Source organism: Bactrocera neohumeralis, chromosome 3 (assembly GCF_024586455.1).
Source record: "Bactrocera neohumeralis isolate Rockhampton chromosome 3, APGP_CSIRO_Bneo_wtdbg2-racon-allhic-juicebox.fasta_v2, whole genome shotgun sequence".
NCBI lineage: Eukaryota > Metazoa > Arthropoda > Insecta > Diptera > Tephritidae > Bactrocera > Bactrocera neohumeralis.
Genome location: NC_065920.1, coordinates 13764436 through 13779546, shown reverse-complemented (window position 1 = coordinate 13779546; position 15111 = coordinate 13764436). Strand labels below are relative to the sequence as shown.

The 15111-nt window shown below is 36.9% G+C and overlaps 1 protein-coding gene across 5 annotated transcripts; it reads left to right on the top strand.

Moving 5' to 3' along the window:
* Positions 1 to 949: 949 nt before the first annotated feature.
* On the top strand, positions 950 to 13680 carry LOC126754017 (solute carrier organic anion transporter family member 74D). 5 transcript variants are annotated; one of them, XM_050465854.1, is made up of 10 exons: positions 950 to 1017; positions 1378 to 1536; positions 4855 to 5109; positions 6057 to 6310; positions 9358 to 9610; positions 9879 to 10205; positions 10275 to 10626; positions 10697 to 10835; positions 11562 to 12207; positions 12996 to 13680. In XM_050465854.1, the coding sequence occupies exons 3-10, from the start codon at positions 4899 to 4901 to the stop codon at positions 13142 to 13144; spliced, it is 2331 nt and encodes a 776-aa protein (XP_050321811.1). In that variant the 5' UTR covers positions 950 to 1017; positions 1378 to 1536; positions 4855 to 4898; the 3' UTR covers positions 13145 to 13680. The 5 variants fall into 5 exon arrangements, with proteins under 5 accessions (XP_050321811.1, XP_050321812.1, XP_050321814.1 ...); XM_050465855.1 differs by having other exon boundaries at positions 950 to 1194; XM_050465856.1 differs by having other exon boundaries at positions 988 to 1004.
* The last annotated feature ends 1431 nt before the right edge of the window (positions 13681 to 15111 follow it).

Here is a 15111-nt window from a genome sequence, read left to right as displayed (position 1 = left end):
TATAGCAGGACGGGAATGAGTTTGGTCTTTTGGTGGAGAGAGGACGTTACTTCTCAATTGCCTACTCAGTCTAAAGTAGCATCTGTTGGAATTATTTACGAAGTTATGCTTGTAAACAGTGACGTGGGAACCAAGTCAAGAGTGTGACGACTGTTTATTTAATGACAGGAGATTTTACGTCCTGCCCTCGTTCACTACCAAACCCATTTGCTTCCCTTCTGTATCCAGTCTGAAGAAAGCAGACTAACAGTACGGTTGTTGAGACCAATGATATCAATATCATCGGCGTACGCCAGCAGCTATACACTCTTATAGAAGATATAGCAATTAATACCTTAGTGGTTAAATAGCAAATTCGCTTGCAGTAAATAAAGAAATATATTGTAATTCTCTTCGGGTTTTCCTACAAGGCATCTATGTCAAATGGCATTGACACCTCTACATTACAAAAGTATAACAGTTAAGTTATTATTTTGCAATTCTATGTAATCTAGTCCATTATCATTAAAGTTATATAAATGTAAGTAGTTAAAGTCAGAATAAGGAGAATATTGTTGAAAAATGAACAACGTCACATTATTATATAATATTATCATTGTTGTAAATATACGTACGTATGTATGTTATAAGCACATTCGGTATTATACATATGTATGTGTAATCGCTATCACAGCGACTTTCTCTTCCGTTCTGTCGGCACTCGTAGAGGACCATGACGTAGCCATCGCTGATATCAAACACACCAAGCAAACTTCTCCTCGAATCCGAGTCTATGTGTGAGTACATACATACACTCATCGTAATACATTCAAGCGCATCATATCTCTCATTATTGTCATTCAAATAATGAAGCTTGTATTCAATCACAACGCAATTATGATTAATAGAATGCAATGAGTGGCGCGGATTTGAATGTGGCCCAGTTGTGGAAATCAGTGTATTTCGGCACGCCAAGCCGATATCAACGGAACTTTTGCTCAATTTAATCGCAGAAATTGTAAAGCGTAATAATATATAGTATGGACACTTGCTTTGCGTAAACTAACTATGCAAAATTAAAATACAAAAAGAAAATTATGTTGGAAAATCGGCATTTTTTATTGTTTTCTTAATAAATTATTTAAATATTTGACGTGAAACATATAATATTCAATACTTTTCCGTTACATGTGAAAGCGCTAAGTATTGCAATACGTAAGGATAGTAACTGTAATTAGTATTGCTAAATTGTTAAGTGTGCGCTCATACTTGTAAATTTCGATTCGGCTCTCCAAATTACGAGTGAAGGCCCAATTTGTTGATAAGATTATAAATAAGCGATAAATACAATAAATAATTGATAATAAACAGCAACAATATTATTTTCACACTATTCAGGCTAAATAAAAAAAATTACTCAATGGCTTTCAGTAAATGAGCGCAGGTGGACGACGTGGAACGTGTTTGGAAAATACGAACATTTCATAGTGAACAAGCGGCTGAATTAACAAGAAAGCCGTGAAAACGAATTTAAAGGAAACGAAAAGTGTTATAAAGGTATTTGCAATAAAACCTTGTGCAGTTAATTGAAATTATTTGCACTGCTGTTGCAAAAAATAATATTATTCAATGTAAAAAAGAGAAAGTTTAAACAATTTATATACAGTGCATATTTATAAAACAAATCAGTTTGAAAGGAACAAAGTCCAAAATATGGCGGAGCATACGGAGTGCATAAGGGGTTTTTAAGGCTTGTGTGGCTCAAAAAAGTTATATACAAAAAATAAACAGTTAACAGCGGAAAACAAAAACAAAAATATTTTATTTTTATTTATTTAGTTATTTACAAGTGAGATAATTATAAATAATTAATTCACTAAGTTAAAGCGTGGGCTACTGACGACTTCGGCTTAAAAAAAAATTTTTGTAACAAAAAATTAAAAATTTTAATATTTAATAATTTTCTATAAAAATTTACATTTTGATATCTTAAGCATGAACTACTTATAGCACGATTCGCCTTAGTTATTGCACTTCAAAACGAAATGATAGTAAAATAAACAGAAATAATAGTTTTCAAAACTGCAAATATTTGACAAAAATAGCGGAAATTTGCGCATGCAGCGTTGATATTGTTGATTTTTGAATTAATATTACACCTTTTGTTTTTTTGGGAAACTTTGGAACACATTTTTGTGTCAACTACTGCACAATGGCGCCTAAAATGGCCAAAGTTAGCCAAAATTAGCCGAAATTAGCCGAAATTTGGCGTCTTATGTATTTCGTAAAAACTATTTTATCGCAAAAGACTTTCAAGATAAGCATGCCTGTATGAAATACATATCTACATGAATTCCAAATATATCTGTACATATGTAAATATACATAGAAATGTATATACATACATCGATTATCAACAGGCGTCTTTTTGGTACATTATTTCATAATGTATGTCGCTATATGTGTATATAGTAGGGTGGAAAAAAAGAATAATTTTTTCGCTTGGTAGTCTGGAAAATGGATTCTTAGACACCTCTATGAAAATCTCTTCAATCATGAGCCTTCGATTAAATTAAGTGTTTATGAACTATCCATCGCCAAACGAAACTAAAACAGAAACTAAAAAACAAAATAAGTGAAAACTTTTTTGGAGCAGTAAATTTCTACAAAAACTGTCAATTTTTCGATTTATATTGATTATTTGTTTCATTTACATAGAAAATTCGTATGAAAAAATAAATTTGCCTTAAATTAATCAAACTTTAACCGTTGATATCTTTTAAATGGTTGGGTTTACGAAAGAATCGTAAGATATAACTTTATAGAGCACTAATTTTCCAACAGACACTATGAACCGATACATTTTTTTAAGTAGTTAGAAACGAGATATACATTTTTCTAACTCATTGTAGGAAAAAGTAGTATCTATAAGGCGGAATCCATCCCCCTAAAATTAAGAGCTCATTATGAAGAGACTTTCGTAGAGGTGTCTAAGAACTAACTTATTTTTCAGGGCATCAAGCGAAAGAAAAACTTTTTTTTGACCCACCCAAATGCATATATATTAATATATATGTATATACATATATATACTTTTGTATATACACCTTTGCTTATGAAATGTGTAAAAAAGTCGCCTGCAAGTAACCTTAAGGTGATAAGCGTTAATTGTTATATTCTACCGTACATATTTAATGTAGTAATATAAATATATATGTCTATAATCGAAGATCATTAAACTTGAGCGGTGTTTGCTGAAAGGCTGAAAAATACATACATATTTATGTATGAGAAATAAAAATTACACAGTCTACAAAACACACATTTTTTTGTTGCCGAAATTTGATGCATGCCATGAAAATATTATTTTTAAATTAAACGCATATCTAATATTTTAATAAATATCGGCTTGTCAGTAATAAAAATTTAGTTTCCAAGTCATAATTAGGGTTTTACGCACCTTATTCGCAAATGTAAACGTCGCACTATCCTTATTCGCAAGCTCAATAAGCAAAAAATGAGGACAAATTTCAACCTTTTACTGAAGCTGAATCGGTGATATATAGTAAAAAAACTTCTTCGATCTTTTGCAGATATTACATACTTAAAATTAAAAGTATTAGAAAACAATCGAGTGACCCGCTCTGCAACATAATATGCATTGTAAGCAGGCGTCATTGGGGCATGGAAGGGAAGTCAATGTCATGAAACAAAGTGCAACGCGGCTCACTCACCCAGTTTTCTCCCCACGAAGCGGACGTGTGCAGAATTGAACATAAATAATATTAAAAGCTCGATGTTCAGATCTTATCGTTTACTTATATGAGATCCACTTCCCTCAAATGGAGTGATCTGCTACTTAATAAATAAATACTAAAAGAAATTAAAATAAAAAATTTAAGCATATAAGTCAGCAACTAACAAGTACCGTATAAGAATTGCCAGACTAACGCTGAATAAGCCTAATGAAATGGAATGTTTGATAACGCACGATCTGGAGTCCATGAAAGATAAATACGTAACTTGTCGATCAATAGTATCACAACGATTATTTGCGCTCATAGAGGAACTGTTGTGTACTTATATATGTACATATATACATAAAAGTATATGTTCGTTTACATGTATTGTGTAAACTACATGTCGTCACTTAAAATGCAAAACAACGTATCATCAAAAAAATTTAAAGTTAGTTTTTTGTTGCTTAAGATTCACTACATCATATTACATCGAATTTAAAGCTTCCGCTATCAGTTATAACAAATATATAACCACTATATAACCAGTATATAACCAACATATAACCACTTTATAACCAAAACTCAAATTTCGTTTCAATATTAGTGGTTTCTATTATATCGTTTTTCCTTCGCCTGTAAACTTATGAAAATTGACTTTACGTTATTTTGCAGTTTAGGTGACGATTTATTCTCTACGTATGTATATAAAGCTGATAACTGTCTTCAAAAACTACTAGAAATAATTTAAGTGTTGTTAATTAACTTGCCGTTAACAAATATTAAATAACTTAATGTTTTCTTACAAATTAGGTATGCTTCACATTTGTAGGTTAGAACTGCGTATAGCCAATCATTAGATTATATTATAATATTTCATTTATTGCTATTTCTGGTAACAACAATGACCGTCAAAATTTTTTTACAATCCTTCAATCAATTTTATTAAGCGTAAAACCTCATATCGATCAGAAATATAGAGTAATCTTATCAGTTCGGTTCTTAACGCTGCTAGACAAATATTTCGTATAATCCGTTATGCGTCTAAAATGTAGAAATTCATGATTTTTATAATTTTATGGAAAGTTTATATGGTAATTTTCAATGTTTCCTTTAATAACTGTTATTCATTGAACAGTCGCAACTTTTGTAGCGTCAACAACTTAATGCTGAGTACTCGAAATGGCGGAAGCGCAACTGCGTCAACGACCCGGTGACTACTTATGCGGTTTAGCCAGATGGCATCCCGCTTGGATGCAACGCTACGCAACAACAAAGTCATTTATGATGGTCTATGGGCTACTGGGCACCATTCAAGCCATGTCCTATATGTATTTCGTCGTCACATTAACAACAATAGAGAAACGCTTCAAGATTCCTAGCCAAACAACAGGTAAATATTCGAATTCTAAGCGACTAGTGATACATACATACAAACATGTAACAAAATATGCGTATTGAAGTATAAATTTAAGGCAGTGTACAGTGCGTATGAGCAACCAAACGGAAATGGTGATGACTTCGGAGATATTTCTTGTGTTTGGCACTATTGAAATATGTAAATTTTTTTTTGAATTTTAAAAAGAATTACAAAGGTTTTGTTATTTATATATTTCAATTGAAAAATTTTGAGTTTTTTTGTGCAATGACACTTTGAAGTCATAAACGGGTTGTTACGAGCATCGTACTTTCAATGCTTCATATTTCCTCACTAATTTCTAAAATATATAGACTTAAATTCCTATTCCTTCCTATGTGCACACACTTAGGTAGTTAGTGTTGAAGACTCGCTTGTGATCAGTCGGTTAGTGCAATTATATACGTACATACTTATATAAAAGGCTTGCTTAATTAACGAATTTGCTATTTTAAGAATTAGGAATTAAAAGCAAACTAGCTACACCGATCAACACAATTTTCGGACTTTTGTGAAATTTCAGTTTCTCCTACAGGAAAAATTAAGAAATCACTTTTATTTGAATAAACTTTGTTGTTGTAGTGCTTTTTTCTTATTTCTTTTATGTTCATATGGACTCTCTACTCTCCTGTAGGGTTTTTTTCGTATTTCTTTTCTGTTTTAATGGACTTTCTCGTATGTAAAATCAAATTCTAAGATCCAAAATTAGAAATTCCTGTGTTTTCAGTGCCTAAAAGCAGAATTTGAGCATGAAAACAGAAAACCAAAGATGTTTTTTTTGTTGCCCCGTGCTATTATAATAGCTACATTATTTGCGTTATTTTCTAGTTTATGCCTTATACATATGTACATACATGCATATACATATATTAATATATATTATGTTTTTCCATTTCACACTATTTTTCTTTACCGTTTATTAGGTATTATCTTGAGCGGCAATGAAATATCGCAAATCCTGCTCTCGCTTATACTCAGCTATATTGGGGGTCAACGAAATCGCCCACGTTGGATCGCTTGGGGCATCGTGTTTTGTGGCCTATCCTGTTATATATTAGCTCTGCCACATTTCATTTATGGCGCTGGCGATGGCGCGCTACATCTCACCGCGGAATATTTACAAGAGCAGTCGTCGTCCAACTTAACGTTAAATATGACAAGTTCATTCTCATTGGTTGTAGGTGAACAAAATTAGTACATTCCATGTTATCGTATCAACTTTTATATGTGTGTGTGCTATATTTCCATATATATACTTTGTGTGTGGGCGTGCGTGTTTGGTGTACACAATAATTTAGTTCAATTTAAGTCGTCCGAATTAAAATTTACTGAGCGCTAAGCTCAGAAGTACTATACACAAACAAAAGTGCATACAAACTTACACTTATGGACAAAGAAATGTGCTTGAGATCTAACAAAAATATATACATATTTGAACTAAAAACAAGAAAAAAGTTAGCTTCGTCCACACGGAAGTTCTGTTACCTTTTACAGGTTCTCCTATATTAGAGAAGCGAATAAAGTGAACTCTATCTTGATTTTGAATGGCCACTTTGTATTGCAACTATATGCTATAGCGATACGAACTGAACAATATGTTCGAATGTTCTAGCTTTGTCTTTGACAATAATCTGTACCAAATTTCATCAACTAAAAAATCAACTTATCAACAGTTTCTCTTATACGAACTTGATTTGGATCCGTCGAATATGTATATAAACAATATATGAAGCTGGCTCTATATAAGAAAAGCAGGCACCGTGCCTGGCCAGTGCTTAGGTGACTGTCGCGCCGCGATGTGATTTGTTTTAGTTGTCACAACGCTACTTCAAGTGAAGCTGGCTGCCAGCTGGCTCTATATAAGAAAAGCAGACACCGTGCCTGGCCAGTGCTTATTTGACTGCCGCGCCGCGATGTGATTTGTTTCAGTTGTCCCAACGCGACTTCAAGTGAAGCTGGCTGGCAGCGGACTCTATATAAGAAAAGCAGATACCGTGCCTGGCCAGTGCTTATTTGACTGTCGCGCCGCGATGTGATTTGTTTCAGTTGTCACAACGCGACTTCAAGTGAAGCTGGCTGGCACCTGGCTCTATATAAGAAAAGCAGACACCGTGCCTGGCCAGTGCTTATTTGACTGCCGCGCCGCGATGTGATTTGTTTCAGTTGTCACAACGCGATTTCAAGTGAAGCTGGCTGGCAGCGGACTCTATATAAGAAAAGCAGGCACCGTGCCTTCTCAGTGCTTAGGTGACTCTCACGCCGCGATGTGATTCGTTTTAGTTGTCACAACGCGACTTCAAGTGAAGCTGACTGCCAGTTGGCTCTATATAAGAAAAGCAGGCACCGTGCCTTGTCAGTACTTAGGTGACTCTCACGCCGCGATGTGATTTGTTTTAGTTGTCACAACGCGACTTCAAGTGAAGCTGGCTAGCAGCTGGCTCTATATAAGAAAAGCAGGCATCGTGCCTTGTCAGTACTTAGGTGACTCTCACGCCGCGATGTGATTTGTTTCAGTTGTCACAAAGCGACTTCAAGTGAAGCTGACTGCCAGTTGGCTCTATATAAGAAAAGCAGGCACCGTGCCTTGTCAGTACTTAGGTGACTCTCACGCCGCGATGTGATTTGTTTTAGTTGTCACAACGCGACTTCAAGTGAAGCTGGTTGGCAGCGGACTCTATATAAGAAAAGCAGGCACCGTGCCTTCTCAGTGCTTAGGTGACTCTCACGCCGCGATGTGATTCGTTTTAGTTGTCACAACGCGACTTCAAGTGAAGCTGACTGCCAGTTGGCTCTATATAAGAAAAGCAGGCACCGTGCCTTGTCAGTACTTAGGTGACTCTCACGCCGCGATGTGATTTGTTTTAGTTGTCACAACGCGACTTCAAGTGAAGCTGGCTAGCAGCTGGCTCTATATAAGAAAAGCAGGCATCGTGCCTTGTCAGTACTTAGGTGACTCTCACGCCGCGATGTGATTTGTTTCAGTTGTCACAAAGCGACTTCAAGTGAAGCTGACTGCCAGTTGGCTCTATATAAGAAAAGCAGGCACCGTGCCTTGTCAGTACTTAGGTGACTCTCACGCCGCGATGTGATTTGTTTTAGTTGTCACAACGCGACTTCAAGTGAAGCTGGCTGGCAGCTGGCTCTATATAAGAAAAGCAGACACCGTGCCTTGTCAGTGCTTATTTGACTGTCGCGCCACGATGTGATTTGTTTTAGTTGTCACAAAGCGACTTCAAGTGAAGCTGACTGGCAGTTGGCTCTATATAAGAAAAGCAGGCACCGTGCCTTGTCAGTACTTAGGTGACTCTCACGCCGCGATGTGATTTGTTTTAGTTGTCACAACGCGACTTCAAGTGAAGCTGACTGCCAGTTGGCTCTATATAAGAAAAGCAGGCACCGTGCCTTGTCAGTACTTAGGTGACTCTCACGCCGCGATGTGATTTGTTTTAGTTGTCACAACGCTACTTCAAGTGAAGCTGGCTGCCAGATGGCTCTATATAAGTAAAGCAGGTATCGTGCCTTCTCAGTGCTTAGGTGACTCTCACGCCGCGATGTGATTTGTTTTAGTTGTCATAACGCGACTTCAAGTGAAGCTGGCTGCCAGATGGCTCTATATAAGTAAAGCAGGTATCGTGCCTGGCCAGTCCTTAGACAATAACCGATGCCGAATTTCGCAAACATATCTCGTCAAATCAGAAAGTTGTTTATGCATGCTCTTGATTCTGACGGTTCCATTGCTAAAGTGGCATCATTACCCATAAACCGGATTCGAATTCTGTTTCGACGCATATAGGACATTTTTTTCCTAATAGAAATCGTGTCGGTAGGCAGTACTAAGTGCTGATTCTATTCCTAAATTCAAAAACAATGTTTAGAATTCGAAATCGTTCGCACTCCGTTTAAAACTTCTAGATCACTCTACTTGTTTTAAAAAGGAGGGGTTAGTTACTTTAACGTCTTATATTCGAAGTGCAGATCACTGTAGTCATTAAAAGTATTCTTATTTAATCACTAAATTTAATAGATAGGGAATATTTTGAGTTTTATAGGACGTCCCACTGCTGTCTTGAGCTACAGCTTCCCACGTCTGAATATGAACACACAATGTTATCGTAAGTAAATATTTAGTATATATATTCTAATATGCGCTGCACAATAATAAACATGTTTATAAGTAACTATGCCATTGTTTACTAATTTGTCATTGTCATAATTTCGTTTTAGAACGCGTCCATACGAAGTTCGCAAGAATTGTGCGGTCTAGTGAAATCATCACAAGAATGCGAGTCATTTCTGTCCATTGTACCGTTGGTCTTGATTTTCCTCTCACAATTCGTGTTAGGCGTTGGCAATACCTTGTATTATTCGCTGGGTCAAACGTATCTTGATGATAATACGAAAGAGAGAAATACGCCGCTCATGTTGGCCGTGGCCATGGCACTTAGAATGATCGGACCGATCGTGGGTTTCTTTTTGGGTAAGCTCTAATTAACTAACGGTTATCTGATAATTATTTTTAATATTTTACCGTACCAGTAATAATAATTTGGTGTCAACCTCAATTTTAGCCTTCTAAAAAATATAAAGATAGCCTGTTAAATTAACAAACTGATGCCTGTCGAATTCTCAAGTCTCTCTTCCTATCCTTATTTTTCATTTTACACACGATCACAGTTACTCTCAAGAATATATAGCATTTCCCCATTTTGAATATATAATTTGTTCGATCTTTACTATAATTTCAGGTTACATTTCCTTAAATATGTATATTGATCCCTTCAAAAAGCCATTAATCGACAATAAAGATCCACGCTGGTTGGGTGCCTGGTGGTTTGGTTGGATGATATTGGGCACTTTAATGGTGCTCTTCTCTGGTCTAATCGGACTCTTTCCCAAACAATTGCCGAAAAAGAAATCGGAACACTACAACTCACACTTGCCACGGATGATGCGTTTAGAGCAGCTTAAGAAGGAAGATGGCATATCGTTAGGCAGCACGCTATCTCTTACAGCTGCGCTGGATGCAAACGCAGCAGCTGCGGTTGACGCGGACGACTTTCCGAAACTTAAAGGTTTGTCGTAAATGTAAATAAATAGCTAATTTGATCATTAATAAGCTCTGATGTACATTCTTGCAACAGATTTTCCGAAGGCCCTGATGCGTTTGTTGCGCAACAAATTGCTTATATATAACATCATATCGGGTGTCTTCTATATTTTGGGTGCTGCTGGCTACATGACATTCCTGTCCAAATATATGGAGGTGCAATTCCATAGAACCGCACAAACCGCCACGGTTGTGGTGGGACCAATATCGATAATTGGCATGGTGATTGGACTCATTGGATCCGGCATCGTTATATCGAAGAAACATCCATCGCCGAGCAAAGTACTAATGTGGAATGTTATAGTGGGATGTGTGTATATTTTGGGGCAAACCTCATATATTTTTATGTATTGCGGTGATACGATATCTCTGCAGAACGGTGGAAAGTAGGTAAATTAATTTTCGATTTAACTTTTTTTAATTATTTGTTGTTGCTTTTTTTGCATTTTCCCACAGCTATAACTTCACCAATCAATGTAATAAAAATTGTAGCTGCGATAATGTGGCATATTCGCCGGTCTGTCACGAGGCCAGTGACACAACATTTTTCTCTGCATGTCACGCGGGCTGTAAAACTTGGGACGCCAAAGAGAAGGTGAGTTTTTGAAGAATTTTATTAATGGAAAACTCGAATAAGAGGCACAGATAATACATCTAAGTTCATATACATAATTATGGTATTGAGCAGCAGGTTAGATTAGATTAGGTTAAAAGGTTGATTGTAACAAGGATCTCCCTGGACAGTTTAGAATGCCGAGCCGTTGTGATACCTAAAACTTATATATAATAGATCTTAAGACATTTAAAAATCGACAAAATCACAAATTTGTTGAGACAGCTAATGACAGCTTCGCCTAGGTCTACTGGTTTGGCGAAGGTAAGTCTACCGAGATATTTCAGTTTTGAAAAGACTGTACAATGCAGAAGCAAGTGCTGGACTGTTTCCAACTCACTCACCTCCATACGACTTTGACAACTAGCCTCCGACAAGATTTTTAGCCTTACCGCACGGACACTTATTGGACAGCGTCCATTAAAAACCCCTACAATTGCGGCATTGAAAAGCAAGTTTGAATACAAAATTACGATAATGTACTGTTGTTGTGGTAGCGACTGAAAGTATTCCTGAACTAATTTCGGGGCATGGTGTCGAGTTGGCTGTCCTTGGCCGGATAAGAATTCGGGTCCGTTCCGATTACTTAAACCCACATATACACACATAAGTAAAGAAGTCATTTTCGACCGTTCCTACGACAGTTGGGTTTAAGTAACCGGAACGGACGTGTGTGCAATACTCTTTAAAAAAAATCTTTACTTACAGACATTTTCGAATTGCTCCTGCATTGATGTTTTGAACCCCGTCTTTACGAGTACTGTCGCCTACACGTCTACCACTCCCAGCTTTCTAAGTGACTTAAGCACGAAACAGCAACAACCACTTTCACAGGAAAGCTTACAAATTATCAATGGTATATCCAAAACAGAAACGCCGGTACTAGTACCCACTGCGATACTAAATAACGATGACATCACCATACCAACAACATCAAGCACATGGACAACAACACCAAAACTAACAACAACTGCAGATGAACTGCTCGCACGCGCCAGCCGTTCTGTGAGCACACTCTCCGATATACTCACACCAGGTGTTTGCTTGAAGGGCTGTTCTGTGGCCTTTTATAGTTTCACTATTGCATCGATGGTTGTCAATTGGTTCGGCTCTTCTGGTCGCATTGGCAATCTATTGGTGAACTTTCGCGCCGTTGCCACCAAGGATAAATCTTTCGCACAAGGTCTTTCTCTCATGATGATTAGTTTGCTTGCACTTATACCGGGCCCCATTATATTTGGACGTATAATAGATTCAACTTGCCTTGTGTGGACGGAGACTTGCCACGGCAGAGGCAATTGCCAATTGTACGATCAGACGAAATTCCGGTACTATGTAAATATATTGGCGTTGTGTAAGTGTGAAAGTTTGAGGTATACTTACGTTAGGGTGTCCGTTATTTATCAAATTGATTTTTATACCCTGGACGGGGTGTATTAAGCTTGTCATGTTTACGCAGTAGGAAACGTCAGAGACCCTATAAAATATATATTTAAATGATCAGCTGAGTCAATTTAACCATGTCGGCCTGTTCGTCTGTATATACATACATATATACGCGAAGTAGTCTCTTAGTTTTTGAGATATCGTTTTGAAATCGTTCTCATCAAAAAGCTGCTGATTGGTCAAAACCGCAGATATCGAACATTTATATCCGGAATCAAATGCTTGTATGGAAAACTTTTTTATTTGAAGGCGTATCTTCATGATATTTATCATAGATTATCATCCAGCCCATTGCTAAAATTTCCGAAAATAATATTCAGATCGGCCTACTGGAGATTATAGCTGCCATACAGACTGATCCATCAAAATCAGAATAAATTTCTTTTTTTTTTACCCTTTTATACTATAAAGAAGCACCTGTCAAGGGTTTTATAGCCTCGAAAATTAATGTTGACAATTTTTTCTAGTTTTTCTTTTTTTTTGCAAACTGCTCCTGACGTTTCAGTTTTCACCTACAAAACGGACCGGATGTAAACAAGCTCTTTATTTTCAATTTAATCCATTCTTTTTGCTTTTCCATATATATTTAACATGGGATTTTTTGATCTCAAAAAAGTCTACTTCGGAAATAACGACACCCTAACCCACATATGTATGTGTATATGTACTTAGTGCGACAAAAATGTTTCATTGCAGCGCTTACGTCGATCGGTGTCATCTTCGACATTTTGGTTTGGTATCATGGCAGACATCTTGATTTATATGGAGAAAAGGAGGCGCAAAAGCTCAAAGAAACGCGCCAGAGAGATAAACCAATCACACCGCTTTTAGCACATAGTTCATAGTATTATTTAATGTACGAAATTTGCAGTTTGGGCTTATGAATATGTATTTGCATAGGTTTTTGAAAAGTACTCAAGAAATATACGATATGAGAAAATTTGTACATATGTATGTATGTAATTGAAGAATGCACATGTAGCAAGTATACAAGTATATTCTAATTTATTTTCCTCAATGTGTAAAATTACATTCCCTATTTTTTAATTGAAAAAATATGAACAATAATTATAAATATGAATTTTTATAATTTTAAGTTGAAAAAATCGTTGTTTAAAATAAAAAAATATGTATATGTAAAAAACGCAAATATAATATAAATATGCCCTTAGCGGTATAACTTTATTTACATACATATTTTTGTAGAAAAGTTTATAAAATTTAAGGGTTAATGTATATGGTTAGAGAGCATTTTGATAATGAATTGAATACATTTGCACGTTCGTCCGATTAAATCATTAGAACGTACGTGCTTTATCGAAAAATTTTGAATTTTTATAACCAATTGTAATTGCAAATAAAGTTAGCATTTTAATGTAAACTAGTCTAATCTTGTATGAAAAGAGTTGCTAACTCGTTATTCAGTGCAGTTTTGGTTATATCAATAATTTTTTTCACATAAAAAATTAAATATTTTACTCAAACTTTTTATAAATTCAAAGATACGTATTTTACAAAGATTTCGTAAAATTTTTAAAGGAAAATATACAAAACTAGACTCTTTCGACGTCATTTCCGGCAGGCCCTCGGATAAAATTAACGCTCTTCGCCGAATACATGCGGTTCGACGACCATTCCTCCACCAGAAGGACCGCGGAACGAAGAAGGGAAGATAGTCCTTCTCTCTAGGACTAGGACATCCTGGCACAAGAAACGACAAGAAGACAGCGACTGAGTGGAGCAGGAATCGTAAGACAAGAAATCCGAGTCCCAGCTGAAAATCTGACCAGAAGCCAGCAGCAAACAGCAAACGCACAAGCGCTGAGCGAACGCCACTAGAGGACCAGCCGTCGAAAATACCAAGCCGAGCATCCCCGACCAAACAACTGGAACGGTCAACTGTTCCGAAGTCACAAGCAATAAGACCTGTCAGCGACCTGAGTTGCTATCCGAAACCGCTGATTGAGATCCAAGAGGCAATGATGTAGGAGGCGCCAGGGCTGCTCATTGCCGCCTGAAAAGACGACAGCACAGCTGAATGGCTAGCTAAAATAATACTTCACCTAGGTGGGTGGTCAGGCGTAAAGCTAACCGCAATTGATAAAAAAATACCACCGTTTACAATGTCACAATGCTTCTGCCACGGAGTACGAATAAGGGGCAAGAATAAGCGTTGGGCTTGCTGCAGTTCCAAAACGATGGTCTGCAAACTAATCATTTGAAATTACTAGAATAGAAGGACGAAGGCACTAGTGGCAATACAACTAACCACTAAGAAGGAAGGAACGAAAACAGAAATCGAAGAATTGGTATCATCCGCTTACTTCCCTAGAGACACGAACTCAATACCACATCCAGAAGAGGAACATCTGTCCGTCAATATCATATCACGGAATTATCGAATTTAACTTTTTCTTCTTCTTTATTGGTGTAGGCACCGTTTATGCGGTTATAGCCGAGTTTACAACAGCGCGCCAGTCGTTCTGCCTTTTCACCGTTTGGCGCCAATTGGAGATTCCGAGTGCAGCCAGGTCCTTCTTCACCTGGTCTTTCCAACGGAGTGGAGGTCTTTCTCTGCTTCGCCCGACGGGTATACTCTCAGAGCTGTTCTGTGTTTCATCCATTCGGACGACATTACATAGCTGTCTCTTAATTCGCTGAACTATGTCAATGTCGTCGTATTCTCGTAAAACTCACCGTTCCATCGACTGCAGTATCCGCCGTTGCCCATGCGCAAAGAACAAAATATATGGGATCACTCGCGGATAAAATAAGAGAGAAAGCCACACTCACAGGTAAACAGACGGATCGA

Bases quoted from the DNA above. Each gene is read 5' to 3' on its own strand.
- LOC126754017 (XM_050465854.1), top strand. From the start codon at position 4,899: ATGGCGGAAGCGCAACTGCGTCAACGACCCGGTGACTACTTATGCGGT. The intron at 9,611-9,878 runs GTAAGCTCTAAT...CTATAATTTCAG, and splicing joins GATCGTGGGTTTCTTTTTGG to GTTACATTTCCTTAAATATG. The intron at 12,208-12,995 runs GTAAGTGTGAAA...GTTTCATTGCAG, and splicing joins TGTAAATATATTGGCGTTGT to CGCTTACGTCGATCGGTGTC.